The sequence below is a fragment of the Fonsecaea monophora genome, assembly GCF_001642475.1.
Source record: "Fonsecaea monophora strain CBS 269.37 chromosome Unknown Scaff27, whole genome shotgun sequence".
Taxonomy (NCBI): Eukaryota; Fungi; Ascomycota; class Eurotiomycetes; order Chaetothyriales; family Herpotrichiellaceae; genus Fonsecaea; species Fonsecaea monophora.
In genome coordinates, this window is record NW_019173958.1 from 118,573 (window position 1) to 137,861 (window position 19,289).

At 52.1% G+C, this 19,289-nt stretch overlaps 6 protein-coding genes across 6 annotated transcripts; 4 read left to right on the forward strand and 2 right to left on the reverse strand.

The window, feature by feature from the left end:
• Nucleotides 1-580: 580 nt before the first annotated feature.
• AYO21_04675 (hypothetical protein) lies at nt 581-3,244 on the reverse strand (the record flags this gene model as incomplete). Its single annotated transcript, XM_022654647.1, has 2 exons — nt 581-2,824; nt 2,876-3,244. 2 exons carry the CDS (start codon nt 3,242-3,244, stop codon nt 581-583), a joined length of 2,613 nt encoding a protein of 870 aa, XP_022513014.1.
• A 343-nt stretch (nt 3,245-3,587) lies between these two features.
• On the reverse strand, nt 3,588-4,753 carry AYO21_04676 (hypothetical protein; the record flags this gene model as incomplete). The annotated part of the gene is made up of 3 exons (XM_022654648.1): nt 3,588-4,121; nt 4,201-4,246; nt 4,320-4,753. 3 exons carry the CDS (start codon nt 4,751-4,753, stop codon nt 3,588-3,590), a joined length of 1,014 nt encoding a protein of 337 aa, XP_022513015.1.
• A 1,236-nt stretch (nt 4,754-5,989) lies between these two features.
• AYO21_04677 (hypothetical protein) lies at nt 5,990-7,888 on the forward strand (the record flags this gene model as incomplete). The annotated part of the gene is made up of 1 exon (XM_022654649.1): nt 5,990-7,888. One exon carries the CDS (start codon nt 5,990-5,992, stop codon nt 7,886-7,888), a length of 1,899 nt encoding a protein of 632 aa, XP_022513016.1.
• Nucleotides 7,889-9,420: 1,532 nt separating this feature from the next.
• Nucleotides 9,421-10,546, forward strand: AYO21_04678 (hypothetical protein; the record flags this gene model as incomplete). Its single annotated transcript, XM_022654650.1, has 2 exons — nt 9,421-9,604; nt 9,666-10,546. 2 exons carry the CDS (start codon nt 9,421-9,423, stop codon nt 10,544-10,546), a joined length of 1,065 nt encoding a protein of 354 aa, XP_022513017.1.
• A 957-nt stretch (nt 10,547-11,503) lies between these two features.
• On the forward strand, nt 11,504-12,557 carry AYO21_04679 (hypothetical protein; the record flags this gene model as incomplete). The annotated part of the gene is made up of 2 exons (XM_022654651.1): nt 11,504-11,579; nt 11,662-12,557. The coding sequence occupies 2 exons, from the start codon at nt 11,504-11,506 to the stop codon at nt 12,555-12,557; spliced, it is 972 nt and encodes a 323-aa protein (XP_022513018.1).
• Nucleotides 12,558-13,406: 849 nt separating this feature from the next.
• On the forward strand, nt 13,407-19,160 carry AYO21_04680 (hypothetical protein; the record flags this gene model as incomplete). Its single annotated transcript, XM_022654652.1, has 8 exons — nt 13,407-13,590; nt 13,658-13,717; nt 13,778-13,899; nt 13,971-14,183; nt 14,235-14,587; nt 14,651-15,059; nt 15,171-15,364; nt 15,815-19,160. The coding sequence occupies 8 exons, from the start codon at nt 13,407-13,409 to the stop codon at nt 19,158-19,160; spliced, it is 4,881 nt and encodes a 1,626-aa protein (XP_022513019.1).
• Between the last annotated feature and the right edge of the window lie 129 nt (nt 19,161-19,289).

Sequence of the window (19,289 nt, forward strand, 5' to 3'; positions counted from 1 at the left end):
AGAATGAGGGTTAGTCATATTACTCGCGCTTCGGTCTTTGTTAGCGATCAAGGGAGGAAGAGTTAGACAGGCTTGACAAGTCGATCGAGGTCGGTAGCCGAAACTGTGCGCAAACCGATTCGTCCACCACGAAGAGCGCATGTGCTTGCATGTAACACAAGGGTAACTCAGAGCCTCTCACGATTGGGCGGACGGATCAGCATGCGGGCAGGGCTGACCAATTCCTTAGACATGATGGTCCTGTCGGCTTCTGGCTGAACCGAAGCACGTCTACCTCGTAAGCTGCGCTCCACCCCACTCTTGGGTGACTCTTTGTCTCTTGGTCGATGACGTAAAGTGCGATGGTCTGTCTTTCAGCTTCAGCAACTTGCTGTCACACTCTTTCGGAGTTAATGTGCCCCAAGGCATACAAGGAATACATCTTATTGACTAATACGCTCCTCCATAGCTCGCCCTGTGATAGGTCTGACCAAAGCAACTCCAGAATGCATTACTGAGAGAAATACTGCTCGATGTCGTACGTTGTTGTCACTGCCTGCAAATGCGCCCATGGACCTGATCATCTCCCTTGAAAAGCCACTCAAATATCGTCTGGGTCACCAAGATCCCATTTCCGCGTCGTCAACTTTCGCTGCTTCTTGACAGGGGGAGCAGCCACTTGTGAGTCTTCCAACACCGATATCCTGGTCACACTTGAGCTCCGTAGTGACAGCTTCCGTGGCGAAACATCACATATGTCCAACCCATCGTCGCTTTGCCTGGGCTTCAGCGTTGCCACGCTGTCTCGATCCTTGGTTGATGCCCTCAACGAAGCTAGAAAAGGGTTGGTCGCAATGTTGGTGTTGGAAGACTCCTGCAAGACCAAACTTTTGAGTGGCGATTTGGACGTGGTCGTGCCTCGAGATTTCTTTGTTGGGCTTCTTGTCTGAATCTCTTGTTCCAGTGCACGCAATTTGGCCCGGAGGTTCTCATTTTCTCTCTCAAGCTCCTCAATCCTCCCGTCTCCAGGAGCATCCTCGTGGATCGTGATCTTTGCTGTTTTCTCGAGGATTTCAAGCTTGCCATCCACATACGCCTCCCCCCTCAGCCTCTCCTGCTCCCACGCTGCTCTCCATCTTCCTCTCTCCTCGTCCAGCCGTTCCTCCATCTCTGTCCAGCACTCCTCACGAACTTCTTGCTCCATGACGGAGAGCTTCTCCTCCGCTGCTTGCAGCTTCAGTTCTGCCTCAGTTCGCTTGATTTCTTCTTCCGCGAGTTTGACAGCCAAGAAATCGCATTCTTCAGCTAGTCTTGCCGCCTCATGGGTCGCCTGATCTAGTTCTTTCGTGATGAAGAACGCATTTGCAACATCATGTGGAGTAGCCCGGCCACTTTGTAATGCCTTCCCTTGAGGTCCCCCCAAGATCGTGCTAGTCACGCTAGGAACCCTGGGAACCGTAACCTCTCGAGCCATGGCTGCATATCTCAGAATCTGACTTGTGGCATTGAAGTCTCCCAGAGGATCAGCTGTGACAATCATCACCCCCTTCTGTGGTGGTCTGCATGCGACAGTATGGTTCGATGATGGAAAAGAGTTTGAAAACAAAAGTTCGGTGAGCTTACACTGCCGGAAAGGGACGATAGGCTTGCTTCCTTCTTGTTGGCAATCATTGATGACCTGCAGACACTGTCCAAGGTACATCAAGCTCTCGTTGATCTTGCCTGCTTCCGCCAGCGTCGATCCGGTGGTTTTGGCGTTGCGGGCACGCTCGGAACCAGCGAGATCACAGATGGTCATGGTTCCCCCAGTCCAAGGAGATTGACAGGACATTAAATACCCACCATGGTAGTTCGACCTCGTTCGCTTTTTCACTTCGATGCAGAAGAAGCCATGACTTCTGGAACTGACACTATTGCTTCCTGTTCCTGCGACTCTCCGCTCGGTGAGGCCCGTTTCAAGAATCATCATTGCCTCATCATAACTTCCACATACAACTTTCCGAAGCCCAGCAACAACTTTCATATCGGGGGACATTTCGGTGTTCTTAAACAGTAATGGACGTCGGAGCAAACCCTTTTGCAGAGCGGCTCCTTGCCGTGTCGATGTTGGTGGTGCATTTGGTGACGTGGGATTCGATAGCAGGTCAAAAATGCGATCGTTGTATACCTCGTACATCGATACGAGGACGACATACTCGGAATCTTGCTCGATGTCTACAGTGAATCCCCCCACATCAGGGTTCTGGGGGAATGTGGACGGTCGAGGTAGAGGAGGTCTTCGGACGGAGTGACCCATAGATTCCTTGACAAGCACAGATTTAGCAGGGGACTTTCTCAGGTTTTTCAGGCGACTTAAAAATGGGACTTTTGACGGCGGCCGCCAGGGTTCTTTCTCGGGCGGAGAAATCATATCAGAGATACTCGAAGGTACCTGTACGGATGACATAGCACAGCCTGTGAAGTGGTCGGGGATAAATGCCAACGGCAATGGGTTTTCAACAGTGTTGGAGTTTGAACGGGTTCGGGGAGGTGGAGGAAATGAGCCGGGAAGCCCATTGTTGCGAATGCCTACCATCATGGGGGTTTGAGCTCGTGACATGGGTGTCTGCGCTCGTGATAGTCTAGCTCGATCGCCATCGCTGTAGATTGACTCGAGGAAAGTGGTTGCCGACAAGATCTGGGCTTCGGCGGGATCAGACGCCTGGAGGGAAGAAAGCAGGCCAGTATCCGTGGGGAGATCTGGATGGTGCGGTCGACGTATATGCTCGCCAATTGACCTGAAAAGAACATCAAGGGTCATCTGTGTGAGTCCTCGTTGAGACTTTGATCCAAGGATTGTATGGCTCTATCTCGTGGTCAGTGGCTAAGAAAAGATCTTAACTCAATGCCTGCTTACCTTCCCACTACCTGTAACTCCCAATGTAGCAACAAGGCCATCTCTTCCGGTTTGCAGCACGCTCTTAATTGTGTCTGCCACGCCAGTCTCATCGAAGATGTCTAATTGTGTTGCCTCCTCCTGGAATACCTTTGTAAATCCGAATCTTTCAATTGCGCGCTTCCTTGAGTCATTGGGAGGCTGTAGCGTGATGTGGCTCGAGAAGGTACTGCATGAATTTCCATCGGGCTCGACAGGTGAATTCGGCGGTTCCACGATAAGCCACGGCTCAGACTTTTGCTTTGACTGTGGGAGCTGAAACGCAGGTCGAAGGCGTAGATAGACCTGGAAGAGCGAGGTTTGTGGTGGCATCTTGGTCGGGTTGTCCATGATGAAGGAGGAAAGGACAGTTCTGGGCTGCAACCTGCTGGGATTTAGTTTTCAGGTCAACTTCACGGTCAAAGAAGTTTATTCTGCAGCGGCGCTGATGAATTGACTCTGAGGTTGCTGCAAATGTCTTGGCGTTGTTGTAGGCCACCCATTTTGGAAAACTGAGAGGTTGCTACGGCAGCGATCATAGTGGGGCGCTTTCCCTTCACACAGTTTCCCCATATCAGATTGGGGATCACGAGTCTCCAAACCTCTCTTCACAGTCTGTCCACGCTGTGGAATCAAATAGTGTTGTATGTGATATCACATATAAATATACAAGTGCCGAGAAGTCGGATCTTATCTATACACTGACCGGCTGCCTAACCTCGGCGGCGGTACCCGCAATACCTCTCTGCTCGTCTGGGTTGAGCTCGATCTCGAACCAGGTCTTCAGACCTGCAATCCGCTCTTTCTCGGACTTCGCGTCCAGGACGACTTCCTTGGGTCCTTCACCCAGCCTCCGCTCAAAGACAGTCCCAGACAGGATGACGGTCCCCGTGGCCTCTGTCTTCGTCTCGTCATCCACAAGAATGCGCACCAGGACGAGACGATGTGTGAACCAACTCGCTGGGTCTTGGCTCGTGCGGTAGTTGATGATTTCGAAGTCCATAGGAAGCCATTCCAGGTCAGCGAAGCAGTAGCCACCCTGCCAAGTTTGGTGGGTCTTGTTACGGGTTTCGAGAACCCAAAGTTTCTGGGTTTGATCTGTGTTGGAGGCAATAGGCCTATATACGAGGCGGACTTCGGCCCCGGGTACGGAAGCATGAGGTCGCGGGTTGTCGTGATCTAGTGGAATGGGGTGGATGGGGGAACCGCTACCAAAACCGACGTCGACCTATATCAGAGTGTTATGAGTTAGGACATGCTTTGTTCAATGGTATGGCTATCGGGTGGAAGGGTATAGGGTCATATACCAGGTATTTCTGCTTGTTGATGATCACGATAATGACTTCGTGCTGCCTGTCGACACAACATGTCAGCTATTCTTACGGCAATGGAATGGCCGATTCCGAGAGCGCCACGACACACTTACCATCCAGCGAACCCGTCAGGATCGACTGAGTCCCCGCTTAAAGCGAGACTGACCCTTGCGCCCGTCACATACAGCTGATAGCCTAGGGATCTGAGGATGGTGCTGAAAAAAGCGTTGTTTTCCATACAATAACCACCCAACCTTCGCTCGACGAGTTTGTGATATAATGCCTCATGGTCGAGCGACAGGACGCGGTGCCACGAATAATGCAGTGCAACGTTTCCCCATGGATTAAAGGCCATCTGACGGAGCTGCAGGGTTGACAGTGCTGCCAGGGGGTCTGTCTTGATCTCGGACTCGAGTGTCGCAAGGGTGTAATCCTTTGAAGGCGCAATGCATGTTGAAACGTATGTGGACAGTTGTTCACGCGTGTAGACGGGCCGAGACGATGAGAGGGAGGTGGTTTCCGGGGGTGTAGTTGCGACTTCGCCCATTGTGCTTAGTTTTCAAGTTCTGAGTCTGCGTCCGCCGTTTGTACGCTGCGAATATCCTACAAGTGGTGATACCGGTGGTCAACGTCGCAGGATTTATACAGTGAATCACCGAGTTGTATACCAAAACAAATAATTTGTCATCATGAGGTCTTTCTTGGTCGAGACTGAAAAATGTGAGAAGACAAGAGGTCTAGATGACCTATCAACACCATAAATGACTAAGTAGAGGTAGCAGATGTGGGTAGAGACCTAGTACGATACGCGCGGAGATGTACGATTGTGATTGAGGATGCAAATTGCGACGACATCGACGGTAGATTGTATGGGCACACATTTTCGTCGTGCCTAGTCCTTGGGTGCTGTGTGGAGGCAGAAGGAGGGGCTTGAGGGCGAGGATCCCATATTCCGCGCTTGGGAGGGAGAGGGATTTTAGTGGCTATAATACAAGTAGGAGCCGATGAATTCAGATGGTTGTCCTGCCATACCTGCATAAAGATATACAGGTGAATACCTGAAGGTTTGAGTTTAGGGATCGAATACAGAGGAAGGAGAGATCGAAACCCACCGTTTGAACCAGCATGTCTGCATCGGCTTCATTTCTCGTTGAAAGCGGCATCTTAGGCCTTTGTGCATAGTCCCGAGTACCTGCACAGAGGGCACCGTGGGCTTTGTGCTTCTAAGGTGGTATTTAGGTAAACAGGGTACGAGTCTCTCGTACTCGGTACATTAGGTTTCAGTGTCTCAGAGGGGCCGGGAGCTGCAGGCGAACAAATCGGGCTTCGACAATTTTTCCTTCTCAGCACCTTCTCAGCAATCGAACAGTGCAATGAGCCATACAGAGTCGTCTGGTGCCTCGTGGGTTGCATGGGCTCTGCAGACGCCCCTCCAATTAGCCTGTTTCTCGCCTCTACCACAAAGACATGAATTTCCAGATCAATCGTCCCTTTCCTCGTCAGCTTGATCAGGTCATGTTCTGATCCGAATAAACTCAATCGAGAGCGTACCAAAACCCTATGATGCCAGACTACTTCTCCTCAGGGTGATCGACATGCCCGTCGCCATCAATTGCCACATAGCTGCCATTCAGCTGAAGAACCCCACAACCCGCTGCCACGTTACGGCATCTGGGTCCTGAACCTGATCTGATCCGATCCCTCGTCGACCTCCGTCAACGCTACTTTTCCCTGTTGCCCAGGCAGCTAGCTGTCCCTTCGACGATAACGCCTACCGTCAGCCATGAAAGAGACCCTGCGCAAGAAGTCAACCAAGACCAGTTCAGGCAGCGAGTTTGACGTGACTTCGCAGCTGGATGTCACCTCGCAGTCCAGTGAATCTGTCTCGCCGAATCCATGGGCCAGTGAGACCTCGTCCGCCTTGAATGGTGAAGGCATATCTCGCCAGATGTCCAAATCTTCCAGGACCCCAGATACCGCGTCTCCCATACGAAGCATCATGTCGACTGCCACCAAGGAAGAAGAGTCTGGCTCACCTCCTCCATCCACTCAGCGGTTGGACGTTCCTCCTCCCGTTGGCGACGCCGCTACCACTGACGACTCTGGCAAACCCACTCGCCGAAGAAAGACCGTCACCAAGACACCTCACACTTTCGAGCTCGAGGCTGATCTAAACCCCGTTAAACAGAAAGAACAGCAGCCAATCTCTGCGCCGAACGAACCGCCTAAACCAGACGTCCAAACGCCCGTGCCCAAAAAGAAGAAACGAGTATCTCAGGTTGCCTCCCCCGATGCCGCGACCACCCCCACGGTCATGGTCAATTCAATGCCCTCCCCTGATGTAGCGACTCCCATATCATCACCAAAATCTCCTTCTGTCGCCCCTCCGTCCACTTCAAACCAGGCCTTGGTCCCCTCAACAACGATTTCTCCTTCTCTCAAACCAAATGGCTCATCAACAACCACTCCCGTAAACCCTTTTACGACACGAACCAAGAAATCCCAGTCCATGTCATCCGTCCCTCAAGTCTTTGCTTCCAACCCGTGCCGTTTCACACCGCCGCCGTTACCGAAAGAATCCTTCCACGGCAAAGTCATCGTTCTGACCAATGGCGCCAGCCAAACGGGCCAGTGCCTCGTACGTCAATTCCACGCGGCAGGTTGTCGGGTGATCTTTGGCGACACGAATGGTGACCAGGCCCGCAAATTTATCTCCTCGCTAGGCCCACCGCACGTGGTTCACTACAATAGATGCGATATGACAAGGTACTCTGACATGCTGGACCTCTTCAAGCTTGCTATTACCATGTACGGTCGTGTCGACCACGCAATCTTCGGCGTGGGCGATGATGGCGGCCAAGCGTGCACGGTTGGTGCGGGCGAAAAGGGTTGGTTCGAAGACCGACCTGGGATCAACAAGACGGCCAAGATGGCCTATGACGAGGTTGCAACAGAGCCCTCTGGTTTGGCAGAAATCATCACGGCGAGCGTCCGGTTTGCTCGAATTGCATTGGCGTATCTGAAATATTCGCCCAAGTCCAAGAGCAGCACCAAGAAAATCGTCAATCCCTATTCGAAACCGCAGCCTGAGCCTTCAACCCCGCCGGGTATGAACGACCGCAGTCTGACTTTCCTCACGTCTGTGGCAGCATTTAAGGAGACCCCACGCCTACCCATCTACCAAGTGACGCAGCACTCGATCCTGGGGCTCGTGCGCAGCCTCTGGACGAACATCGACCCGGACCCGGAACGCGATGGTGTGCGCATCAACGCAGTCGTCACGAACGTCATGGTCCCACGCGCCGTCGCCCAGTCTGGGGGCCGGAGCATGTCTGTGCAGCTTCCACCAGATCGACCTGAGGACATTGCTCGCGTCGTCGTCGGCGTGGTTGCCACAAATGCATCCACGCCGGACATCAACGGCGGAGACTCGTCGAATGGCAGCGGCATCGCCAGTGGTGGCGGCGTGTGGTACGAAAAGGGTCATGAACGGGGCATGCGCGAGAAGTACCTCCACGGTAGGGTCATTTACGCCGTGGGCACCGAGGGTTGGGACGTCCAGGAGGGCATGAGTCGCAGCGAGCCCATCTGGCTGGGCCAGAAGCCCGCAGAGTCTCTGAGCCGCAGCATGGCCGGATTAAGCCTTGACGGGCAGAGTACCTGGATCCTGGATATGGTCTAAGTGAGAAGAACAGTGTGGATTCTTTATACTTGACTTATCATTTGGTAGTTGTCAGGAATGTCCTGCCTCCTATCCTTGTCTACTATAGTGCTTAGAATCTATCAAGAATTGATAGGATTCTCTATCTTTTTGCCTATGGTAAGAGAAGGGTCGGCCTTAGACCTTGAGATTTGGTCACGCATGCAATCCGTCCGAGGAAATGGTTATCAAGCTAGCCATCCCGTGCGCCCGCTGTTGAAGCTGGTGTCGTCCTTTGCGGATCGCGATCGCGAGGAGTGCCGCGCAGCTAAACTCCTCCACGCAAAACTTACATTTTGCCCAGCAACTGCTGCGGAATGTGACATCCTTAGTATGCGAAGCGATCCGGGACGTCCACGAGACTGAGGCCAACCTAGAAGCGGCAAGAAAGAACGCTGGCCAGCTCGTGGCTTAGCTCCCAGCGAATAGGGCTCTACAGCATTGCACAGTCCGATACTCGGAACCTCGTACACGGTCCAGAGATCGACGGGCTCGTCGACGGCGATACTCGACACTCTTGGTAGGAGTGGAACAGTAGAAGCGATGACAGAGATAACATTACCTTGGTGATGATCTGTTACTAATGAAACGTCAGTAAATCTGTTTGATCCAAGTACTCGGTACAAGGACATTCCCATCATTCTTACTATGGACAAGTTTACTCGTACCTCCTTTTTCGCCCGTTACTAACACTGCCAGTTGTAAGTGTGCCTTGCCTTGGCACCGTTGATTCCTTCGTGGCTGAGTTTACGATTGTGGGACTCGTGCCGATTCAACCATAGGATGAGGGATCCTAGCATCTCTGAGATTACTTCTTACTCGTACTCGTAGTCTGACCACAAAAGCCTTCAATTGATCATTTCAGTCACGGAAGATCATCGTACCCTCCAATGCTCGGTTAGCTTGGTACGGCGAGACGGATACCTGTGCAAGAAAGTCAGTGGCATGAGAGCATTTTCGCGCCCCGTGACTGAGGGATTGGCATGAAAGAGGGTCGGGAGGGGGGGTTCCATGCTTCCAGAAATAGTGTTTTGCCTCAGAATGAGTTTCGGGCGCAGGAAGCTCCTGGTGGTGCTGGCACCCTGGGTACCCGTTTATCCACCACCCCTAGAACTCAAGACCCTGGAGACTTTCAAGGCGCCAATCACACTGCCAAATTCCCCCGGTCTCACGGCTCGCTCTCCCTCCTAGCTTCCCACTACTCATGCTGCTACCTCCACCCCCGTTCAGATCTCCCTCTCACACGAATACAACAGGTATATCACTCCCCCATATCCATGACGACTACTACTACTCGGTTCTCGTACTCGTAATCTCTTCCCGACACCATCCTCGGCCTGCGTTGTCGCAACTCTTCCCACGACAAAACAGAACCACAATCTTCTATTCCATTTCCCTCTGACAACTCTCTCTTCGCACCATCGTCTGCGTGCGTGTCCCCTCCAACCGTCCGTCCATCGCCCATCCTGTCGTCGTCTACGCGTCCTCTAGTTTCCGAATCGGACCCCTCAACAATGGATTCTCCTCGTGAGTCTGGGGGCGACACTGGCAAGTCTGCCGCAAACCCAGTCGGGTTTCGTCCACAGAACGGTGGTGTTATCAAGGTGCAGCCACCGCGACGGGAGGACTTGCAACCCTCTTACGCGCAAACTCTACAAGACAATCAGGATGACGTTCATGGCTGGTATGGTTCTATGAGTATGTATATCGATACCCGAGACTCAAGAAGCGCGGACCACACTGCTAACATGCTGCGCAGTCAGTACCTTGGGAGATTGCATCGGTTGCCTGGGCGCCATTCCGTGCTGCATCATCTGTCCCAATCCCTACAAGCCTGTCTCGCAAGGAAACGTCGGTCTGGTCACCAAGTTTGGCCGTTTCGCGCGCGCCGTCGATCCCGGTTTGGTGAAGGTCAATCCTCTTTCCGAACGCCTCATTCAGGTTGATGTGAAGATACAAATCGTTGAGGTGCCTCGACAGGTCTGTATGACCAAAGATAACGTCACATTGAACTTGACTTCGGTCATTTACTACCACATTACCTCCCCCCACAAAGCCGCCTTTGGGATCTCCAATATTCGTCAAGCCTTGGTGGAACGTACTCAGACCACCCTTCGTCACGTGGTGGGTGCCCGCGTGCTTCAGGATGTGATTGAACGACGTGAAGAAATCGCACAGTCCATTGGAGAGATCATTGAGGAGGTTGCCGCCGGCTGGGGTGTCCAGGTCGAATCCATGCTCATCAAGGACATCATCTTCAGCAACGATCTCCAAGACTCGTTGTCGATGGCTGCTCAATCTAAGAGAATCGGTGAATCCAAGGTCATCGCTGCACGTGCAGAGGTTGAATCGGCCAAACTTATGAGACAAGCGGCCGACATTTTGAGCTCTGCACCTGCTATGCAGATCCGGTATCTCGAGGCCATGCAAGCCATGGCCAAGACGGCCAATAGCAAGGTCATTTTCTTACCAGCGACCAACCAGACCATACCCACAGACATGAACGCCATGCTGCAAAACCAGACCACTGGCGAGGGTAGTGGTTACAATTCCAAGTCCAACACTGGCAATGCTTTCAACATGGACAGCAACGACGGCTTCCAGCAGGCCATGAACGCCCGAGTTATCGAGAACATCTAAAGAATGACCCAGGTTTCTCTCATGTTGGATATACCCATCCCGGACGATATACGTGCTCAGAGAATCAGATTGATATGGCAGAGGGAGAGTGAGAGAAAATGAAGTGAACGGTCTTGGGATGTGTCGGTTGTGGCTTGGATTCTTTTGCTTATTTTGTTTTTGGAGATACCCCATGATGAGTATCAACACTCGCTTCAAGTTGTGTGTATCATTATTTCTTTCTAAGTTCAAGCCTGATGGGCTGGTACTACCACTAGTAATGACCTATATGACGACACTTTTTTGGCTCCTTCCCTGTGTGTGCTGTAGGACGCCTTGGCTTCCCATCTGATGATCGACGTCTCGTGTTGGTACTCAGGCACTGTCAGGCTATTGAGACTGCCGATCTGATTGGGCAGATGGGAATGACGGTGTTTAAGTGAGTCGCTGACACCCACTGACAGTTGTCGTCATGATTATTAAACTAAAGTCCGCGTTGGTGGCGACCTGAAGTGCGGCCGCATTCGACCGAATTGTGTCCAGCTACTTGACCGTAGATGCAAGTCGAGGTTTTCCTGATCAAGCCCATCGGCTTGTCTTGTTGAAGGCTTTCCAGTAGATTGTTCAGGATACTTCCAGAATAGCTGCGGAAGGAGCCATTACAATGACTCGCAGTCGTGCACGAACATTCCGATTTGGCCTTCGTCCGGCCTAGGAAGCGGTCCAAAGTAGCATGCCACGACGGAGCATGGAGATAGGATATCTCCTACTGGGTTTGACGGGTTTCACTGTCTGGCTGCCTAGTCTGAGAAGCTATTTAATACAATGGACGCTTTCCCTCGCCCTCCAAACAATGAACAATTCGTGCAGTATATCACTAGACATCTGTCGAAGCAGCTTCACAACCAAATTTGACATACAAACAATCCTTTGAAGCCAACCGGATTCTCCCAAGGTGTTCACAGGAGCCCTGTCAAGATGAAGACTTTTACTCGAGAGACCACTGGTGATGAAGTTGTCAAGGAGTTCGCTGATAGAATCGAGGGCAAGACGAGTACGTTCTTTCTCGCTTGAGCCTTTTTCAAGTCCGCGGAGAAAGCCTGCGATACTGACAATCCAACCCACTTATCCTATAGTCGTTATAACGGGTGCGAGTGAAAAAGGCCTCGGAGGGGAGACTGCGGTTGCACTCGCTCATGGTAACCCTGCACACTTGATCCTCCTGGCTCGCTCCCAAACACGGGTGGAGTCGATCATATCACGGATCAAAGAAATCAACCCTTCCATCCAGGTCGACTTCGTCCCGGTGTCACTTGACGACTTTGATTCCGTCCGAGCCGCTGCCGCCACCATCAACGGCAAGATCTCCAAGCTCGACATCCTCATCAATAACGCGGGGATCATGGCCATCGAGAAGTACACGACCAACAAGCAAGGAATTGAAATCCAATTCGCAACCAACCATCTGGGCCATTTCCTGTTCACGAAACTCTTGTTCCCCAAGATTCTTGCCGCCGGGCGTGGAGCGAGAATCGTCAACCTCACCAGTCTCGGCCACAAAATCTGTCCTGTCCACTTCGACAACTACAATTTCTCTGACGGAAAAGAGTATGACGCTTGGTCTGGCTACGGTCAGTCCAAGACCGCCAATATTCTCTTCTCGCTGTATCTGGCGAACAAGCTGCGTGACCGTGGCATCCAGAGCTACGCTGTCCACCCTGGCGGGATCTTCGAGACTCAACTGGGAGCTCATATCTCCGATGTTGTCCAGGCACTTGGCAGTATTGAAGCATATGCGCAAAAGAATACTGGAAGACATTTCCCTATCGACCAGGATCCACCGAAGAGTATGGCGCAGGGCATCTCGACAACTCTGGTGGCTGCCTTGGACCCTAGAATTGAGCCGCAGAGTGGTATGTATATGGCAGATTGCCAGTGCCAAAACACATATGAGTACGCGGAGAGCATGGAGGGTGCGGAGAAACTGTGGAAGCTCAGTGAGGAATTGGTGGGAGAGAAGTTTGAGGTCTAAAAGGGGTATCGGTCGTCTTATACTCTGGCTCAAGCCAGATTGATGGCGCTTTACAGACTAGACGGAAGAGCTACTTTCTAGGAACAAATCCATAGCAAGGATAGAATGTGCAGTTTGGAATCCGAAACCACTCTTGAATGCCTGGAGGTGCTTCCCCTCCTACCCTGACCTGAACATGTGAGCCTCGGCCCCCTGGACGGACAGCCTTGTGCCTTTACAACGCCCAAGTCTCACTCTTCATGAAAAGGCCAACCATTCAACTACAGGGGACAGCCACAATGCCATCGCCACATGGGGTTCTCCTGTGCCACACCATGGGGGTTTCCATAAACAGTCAATGTGGGGTCAGAGTGCCAGTGCCACTGCCGATGTTTCACGGGGGTTTTCCGATGTGGGTGACTTCGGCGGGGCTTTTGCTACATCAATGGTTTTACCCAGCGAGTCCAGATACCCAGTTGCCAGTACCCAGTACCCATTACCCATCCATGGGCTGAACCCAGACCTCTTCAGTCGAGCGGACCATGTGCCAATCACCGTCAGCCGAATCTTCTCTTTTGCAATTGCCGCCCTCCGACCTACGCCAGTGGCGGTCCTATTGGATGAAATGGAGTGGCCAGGGGGCACGATCTCACACGAGCTTTCTCGATCGCAGAGTAGAAGCCACCGGCAGAGCAATGCGAACCAAGTCCTGTTGGCGCGGGGAGGGGGGGAATAGACCTGTAGATATAGTGATGATGGGTTCATTCCTGACGTCTCTGCCTCTTCTTCCTGTTGTTTTTCCTCCAACTCTTGCCTCTACCGGGCTTCTTCTTCTAGGCTACAGCGGGTGTCGAGAGACCGTCTCACAAGATGAAGGTCGAGAACCCATCACCCGGCCATTCTCTCGTGGCCCAAGTTTTGGCCCTCTTGAAGGCAAATCTGCTGCTTCTAGCATTTCTTTCCCTGGTCATTCGATCCCTCTATAAGCGTTACGCATCTCCTCTTCGCAATGTGCCTGGCCCGTGGCTGGCTTCGTGTTCGAGGCTTTGGAAAGGTACTTCTTTCTCTTCGTCTCACTTTTTGTTTTCCTATCGTGGGCTGACGTTTGCGAATTCAAACAGTGTGGAGTACATACAATGGACACACCGAGTTGGACCATATAGCTCTGCACAAGAAATACGGTAAGTTCTAGACCTCCAAAAACGCATTGGAAGGGCCCCCAAAATCTCACTGCCCGCCAGGACCCGTGGTTCGCACGGCCCCCAATGAGGTATCCTTCGGCACTTGCAATGCGGCCAAAGACATTTTTGCCGTGGGCAAAGGTTTCCATAAGACCATGTTTTACAGCGTCTTTCCGCCAAAGGTGAGATCCAATCATGCGACATCTTTTTGTGCCATGGCAGATGCGGACATTGACTTTGTCGCGCGTCGCAGCATGCACCGGATATCTTTACAGAAGTTCGCGAATGGAAGCATGCGCAGATGAAACGCTATGCCGTCACTCCCTACAGCCTTGCGCAGATGCAGAAACGATCAGGGCCGATCGAGGACATGATCAAGCTTTTGATGGAGCATCTGGAGAAGTATGCTACCGAGAACAAACGGGTTTGCAACCTGGGAAACCTATTGCACTACTTTGCTTTCGATGTACGGACCATCGCAGTCCTTTTTCCAACACGCTGGCTAAGCTGGGTCTAGGTACTTGGAGAAGTGGCCTTTTCACGACAATTTGGTTTCTTGGAACAAGAAGTCGATATTGAGGGCTCAATCAAGAACATCGACGACGTCCAATGGTACGACGGGATCGTGGGTCACATTGCGGAATACGACATCCTCCTTCGAAACAACCCAATCCGGCCCTACCTAGGCTTACAAATGAAACCAACGACGATGACGAAAATTGCGGTCGCCGAGCTCGAAAAGCGCAAACAAAAGGACGGAACCTTCGATTCAACAGGTATCGATCTGTTGGCCGAGTTATTGCGAGCACATGAGGCAAACCCTGAGAAGTTTTCAGTGAATGACGTGTTTAGTATCGCTCATGGCGCTGTGTAAGTGATGCTTGCTGCAGGAGGCCAGTGTTCCTCTCTACCTGGGCTTATACGTTGCTGCAGATTTGCGGGATCCGACTCCACGGCGTCGACAATGCAATCGTTTTTCTACTTGGTGCTTAACGCTCCCAAGGTCTACGCCAACCTCTGCCAGGAAATCGACGAGGCTCAAAAGGCTGGGAAACTGTCTGAAATCGTCACCTACGCGGAAGCGCTGGCTCTCCCTTACTTCCAGGCGTGCTTGAAGGAAGCCATGCGAGTCCGACCGGCCGTCGGGTTGGGAATATACCGCAAAACTCCGCCGGAAGGAGTAGAAATCGACGGCAAGTTTTACCCGGGTGGGATCGAGGTTGCCGTCAATGGATGGGTTCTGCATCGCGATGCCTCGATATTCGGGGACGACTGCGACGAATTCAGACCAGAGAGATGGTTTGAGCGTGATGCTAAATTGATGGGTTCGCATTTATATCAGGTATGTTCCATTCTTCCTTCCCCCCTCACCATATTCTCCACCGGCATTCCTTCCAGAAGAAACCCCTTTGGCAAGTTAGATGCTAACTCCCTTCCTTTCCCTGGATCACAGTTCGGAGGCGGTAGCCACCTCTGTATTGGTCGTAATCTCGCGCTGTTTGAGATGAATAAGACTCTCATCCAGATCCTGAGGGAGTACGATGTCACCCTGGTGCATCCTGGACGGCCGTTGGCGTATCATTCCACCTTTTTCGTCGTTCAGGAGGGACTAGAGGTGTATTTGCGCAAGAGGAGCGAGAAGGCACAGTAGATTGGCTCTCATCCGTGGGGCAGTGCAGTAATGGAAGAGGAGTTGTAAGAAGGAGACAAGCCACCTCCAAGTGTCTGCCACGGGGAACTGCGTTGGAGGCTACAGAGCAAAAAATGTCATCCAAGTATAAAGTAAAACCAGCGGTCATGGAAAATCCTCTAAATGACTAACAGGATGAATCAGTCCGTTATTCACTGCCCTCTCTGTTTCTCACCCTTGTAGTGTTTGCAGCCTAACAACATGGGCAGGCACGGCAGGGCATTCGCAGGGGAAGGGAAGGGAAGGTGTTCAGCCTCGTAATATGTAACGCGCCACCTTCTTATTCGGGAACAAACATGAATCCCCCCGCCAGCCTCGCTCTCGCACTCTTCTTAGTCTTCCACAACCGACTACAAACTACCGTTTCGTTGATCCTTCTGAAAAGCTCATCTGACTGACCTTGGTAGACTATTGACTTGTTGGATCTTGTCAAAGGCCTCAGGACTGATGCGGTCATTCTTTGTTTCTGACCATGTCGCCCTCAAACAAGATGTTTCCCGTTATGGTCTCGTCCGCGCCACTTACAATGATCCTGCCGCGTCCTACGCAGCAAGCGACGTGATTGTAACTCATGACTCTGTCCCGCCTAATGTCCTCGACGAGTTTCTCACCAATTCCGTCCCCCCGATAGGATATGTCTACGTCGAATTTGCTCACGCTCCTGTGGCAGTTTGTTCCCTTGTCGGTGTGGATGACATTGTCCTCGTCAGTCGAGCCTTCAAGTTGGGTGACAGTGTCAAGCAAGATGGAAGCCCCCTGACGGGTACGGTTGTCAATATTTCAGAAAATTACATCCTTCAACCTGTCTTCCCGAGTGACTACTCGCCGTGGCGGAACTGCACGCAAGAGTGTCCGTCAACCTTACCCGAGCACTTCACTCACCCCAATCCACACGTCCTCCTTTACGATGTACCTGCAAGAGAAGTCAGAAGAGCACAGGATGTCATGCCAGAGGATTGGATAATACATCGCAAATGGCCTGGAGAGGTGGAATACGCCGAGTACGACACTGTGGTAATGCTGGCCGACTTCTCCATTGCAGTCATCTCTAATTCTGTCGGCCTGCGTATACCTATTGCCCCCAGTAAGATGCCTCTCATTACAGTTCCTGAGCTCTGGCTGCCTGGTATGGTAGCACCGACTCACGGCTGGCCAAACACTATTCCTGTATCACACCCACGACGGGGTGACTATGTCATTGTGGATCGTCCTCATCTGCGGAACGCAATATGGTTACGTGGCTCCTACGATCCGAAGGTCCCTTCTGAAGGCATCGTCCTTGATTGTCGAGCTCATGAGGTTACAGTCGATTGGCTTTCCGGCAGAACTCGGCGAGGAGACACATTCAACGCTGCATCGGTGCCCGAGGAGACGATATCTATCTACAAGGACATTCAGACTTTCCGTGGGTTTCCAAAGATGCACCTGAAGAAGGATGTCATTATCTATGACGCTGGCAGAATGCCTGTCGAGTCCTTTCGTCAAAACGAACACGGCATCGAAACGGGATCTGCCCATGCTCAGGCACTCCCTCCCGAATCCCACTATCTCCGAGAACTTTACTCAGGGCAGCAGCTGGAAGTTGGCATGCGGGTCAGGTTCCGCGATCTTTCGGCAGCTGCGGTAAAATATCATGGGATCAAGGGGTCCACACATGGCATGCTTCACCGGGTGACCAAACATGCATCTGGTGATTGGGATCTGGATGAGTATAAGATTGTTTTCATGCAACAGTCTGCTACTGTCATGTGGCAAGATGGAAGCGTCGTTACGGTTAATTCAACGTCTCTGACAAACTTTGCCCTCTTCGAAGCCGACATCCTCCCTACGGACATTGTGTTCAGACGAGAAGGGATGCGGCAAAGACCACTTGACCAGAAGGGGGAAGCACGCGATGCACTTAAAGACTTCGACGAGATGGCATTCTTTGAGCGGCCCCACGATTTGCTCCCTGCCGCTGTGGGCGTGGTCCAGTCAGTTGATCCCATCGAGAAGGTCGCTCGCGTGCGGTGGTTCCAAGAACCTAAGATTGAACTTCTCGCACAAAGCCTGGTTCTAGCACCGAGCTCTCGATTCGGTGCTATAGGAGATGAGATTGAAGATGTGTCTCTCTTCGAAATCATGGCATTCCCTTTGTCGTTCAGTCAACGAGGTGATATTTGTCTCATTCCAGCTCCGGGTCCGCTCAAACTCGCACATGACGTGCTTTCCGAATCCTCCCTGCCAGATCACGCCAGGATAGGCTCGACGTCTTCGCACATTCCAGGTTCCGGCACCAATAAACGCATTCGGCTGGAGCATTCTCAGGCATCTCCTTTGGCAACGAGAACCAGCACAGAACAACATCGGGGTCCAGCGGAGCCCTCGCTTCCTGTCTGGATTGGCCAGGTTGTTGCGCTGGGACTCGATGGCCTCGTTAGGGTTCGTTTAGGAACATCGGAGCCTTGTCGAGACGTGTTCGTCGATGCCGACTCGGTTTTTACAGTTTTCGGCAGCCGGCCGGAAATGCCAGGCGATTTCTCGACAGATGACGGTCCTGTGGACCTAGACTCTTTGAGTGGTTGGAGTGGATTTGACTCCATCTTTAAGCCAGACTTTCCGCGGCCCATATTGGAAACCGTGGAGTACGAAGGCGGGGAACGTCTCGACAATGACAGCGGCGATGAAAATTGGGTGTCTGACGAGGACGTGGCATTCGAGGACGCTGAAGAAGTCTTACACGGCAAAGACAGAGATGAGGAAAGGGTGGACAGTGGCGAGCAACAAGGCGATACAACGAAGCCACGACCGGTATTGTTTCAACTAGAGGAAGTGCCAGGATCTGAACAGCCTGCTCAGTTTCTTGTGCTTGATCGGCTGCCTCCGTCTGATCAGTTCGGACTTCACACTGTACCGCCAAAGCTAAGCCTCAAACGTCTCCTCATAGAACACCAGATATTGGCCACGTCACTCCCGGAAGGTGAGATCTATGTACGCACATATGAGAGTCGAATGGATCTCCTGCGCTGCCTCATCATCGGTCCGAGAGATACGCCCTATGAAAATGCGCCGTTCTTGATCGACTTACAATTACCTGCCAAGTTTCCGGAAGAACCGCCTGTGGCCCATTTCCACAGTTGGACCGGTGGACTTGGTCGCATCAATCCGAACCTTTACGAAGAAGGCAAGGTTTGTTTGAGCCTGTTGGGGACCTGGTCCGGGGAAAACGAGAGCGAGAAATGGAGCAACAAGGCAACATTGCTTCAGGTGCTTGTCTCCTTGCAAGGGTTGGTGCTGGTGAAGAGACCCTTTTACAACGAGGCAGGATTTGAAGGATATGAGCATGACAAGGCATATGCAAGGGAATCGGACTCGTACAGTGAAAAGGTCTTCGCCATGTCTAGGCGATTTGTGAAAAGCGCTTTGCTCCGCCCTCCAGGTGGGCTGGAAGATATACTCGCTTGGTTATATCTGCCGCATGATATGTCGGATCCGAGCAAATGCCTGCTTGGGAACGTCATTGAGCGCGGAAACCTACTGTTACAGAGATCTGAAGAGGCTCGAACGAATCAAGATGACTCGTTGGTCGACTCGGCAGGATCAAAGGCCGACGACACCAGCGTGTTTTTGAAACCACTGAGTCGTGGCGCGGCTTCTATGCTGAGAAGATTGATTGGTGACTTGCAGGCACATCTTGACCGGGTTTCTGCGGAGAAGACGACGAGACAATGTGATGATGACAATGACAATGATGACGAAATGATTGATTCGTGATACCCGCGAGACAATTGACAAGGCGTGCAGGACAACCAGGTCTCAAAGAATAGATATGCGGTTCTGGGTCGGGTTTAGATCAGGTTTGTCTGCATATGGCAGATCTGCGGGTGGGATGGACAGGTTTGT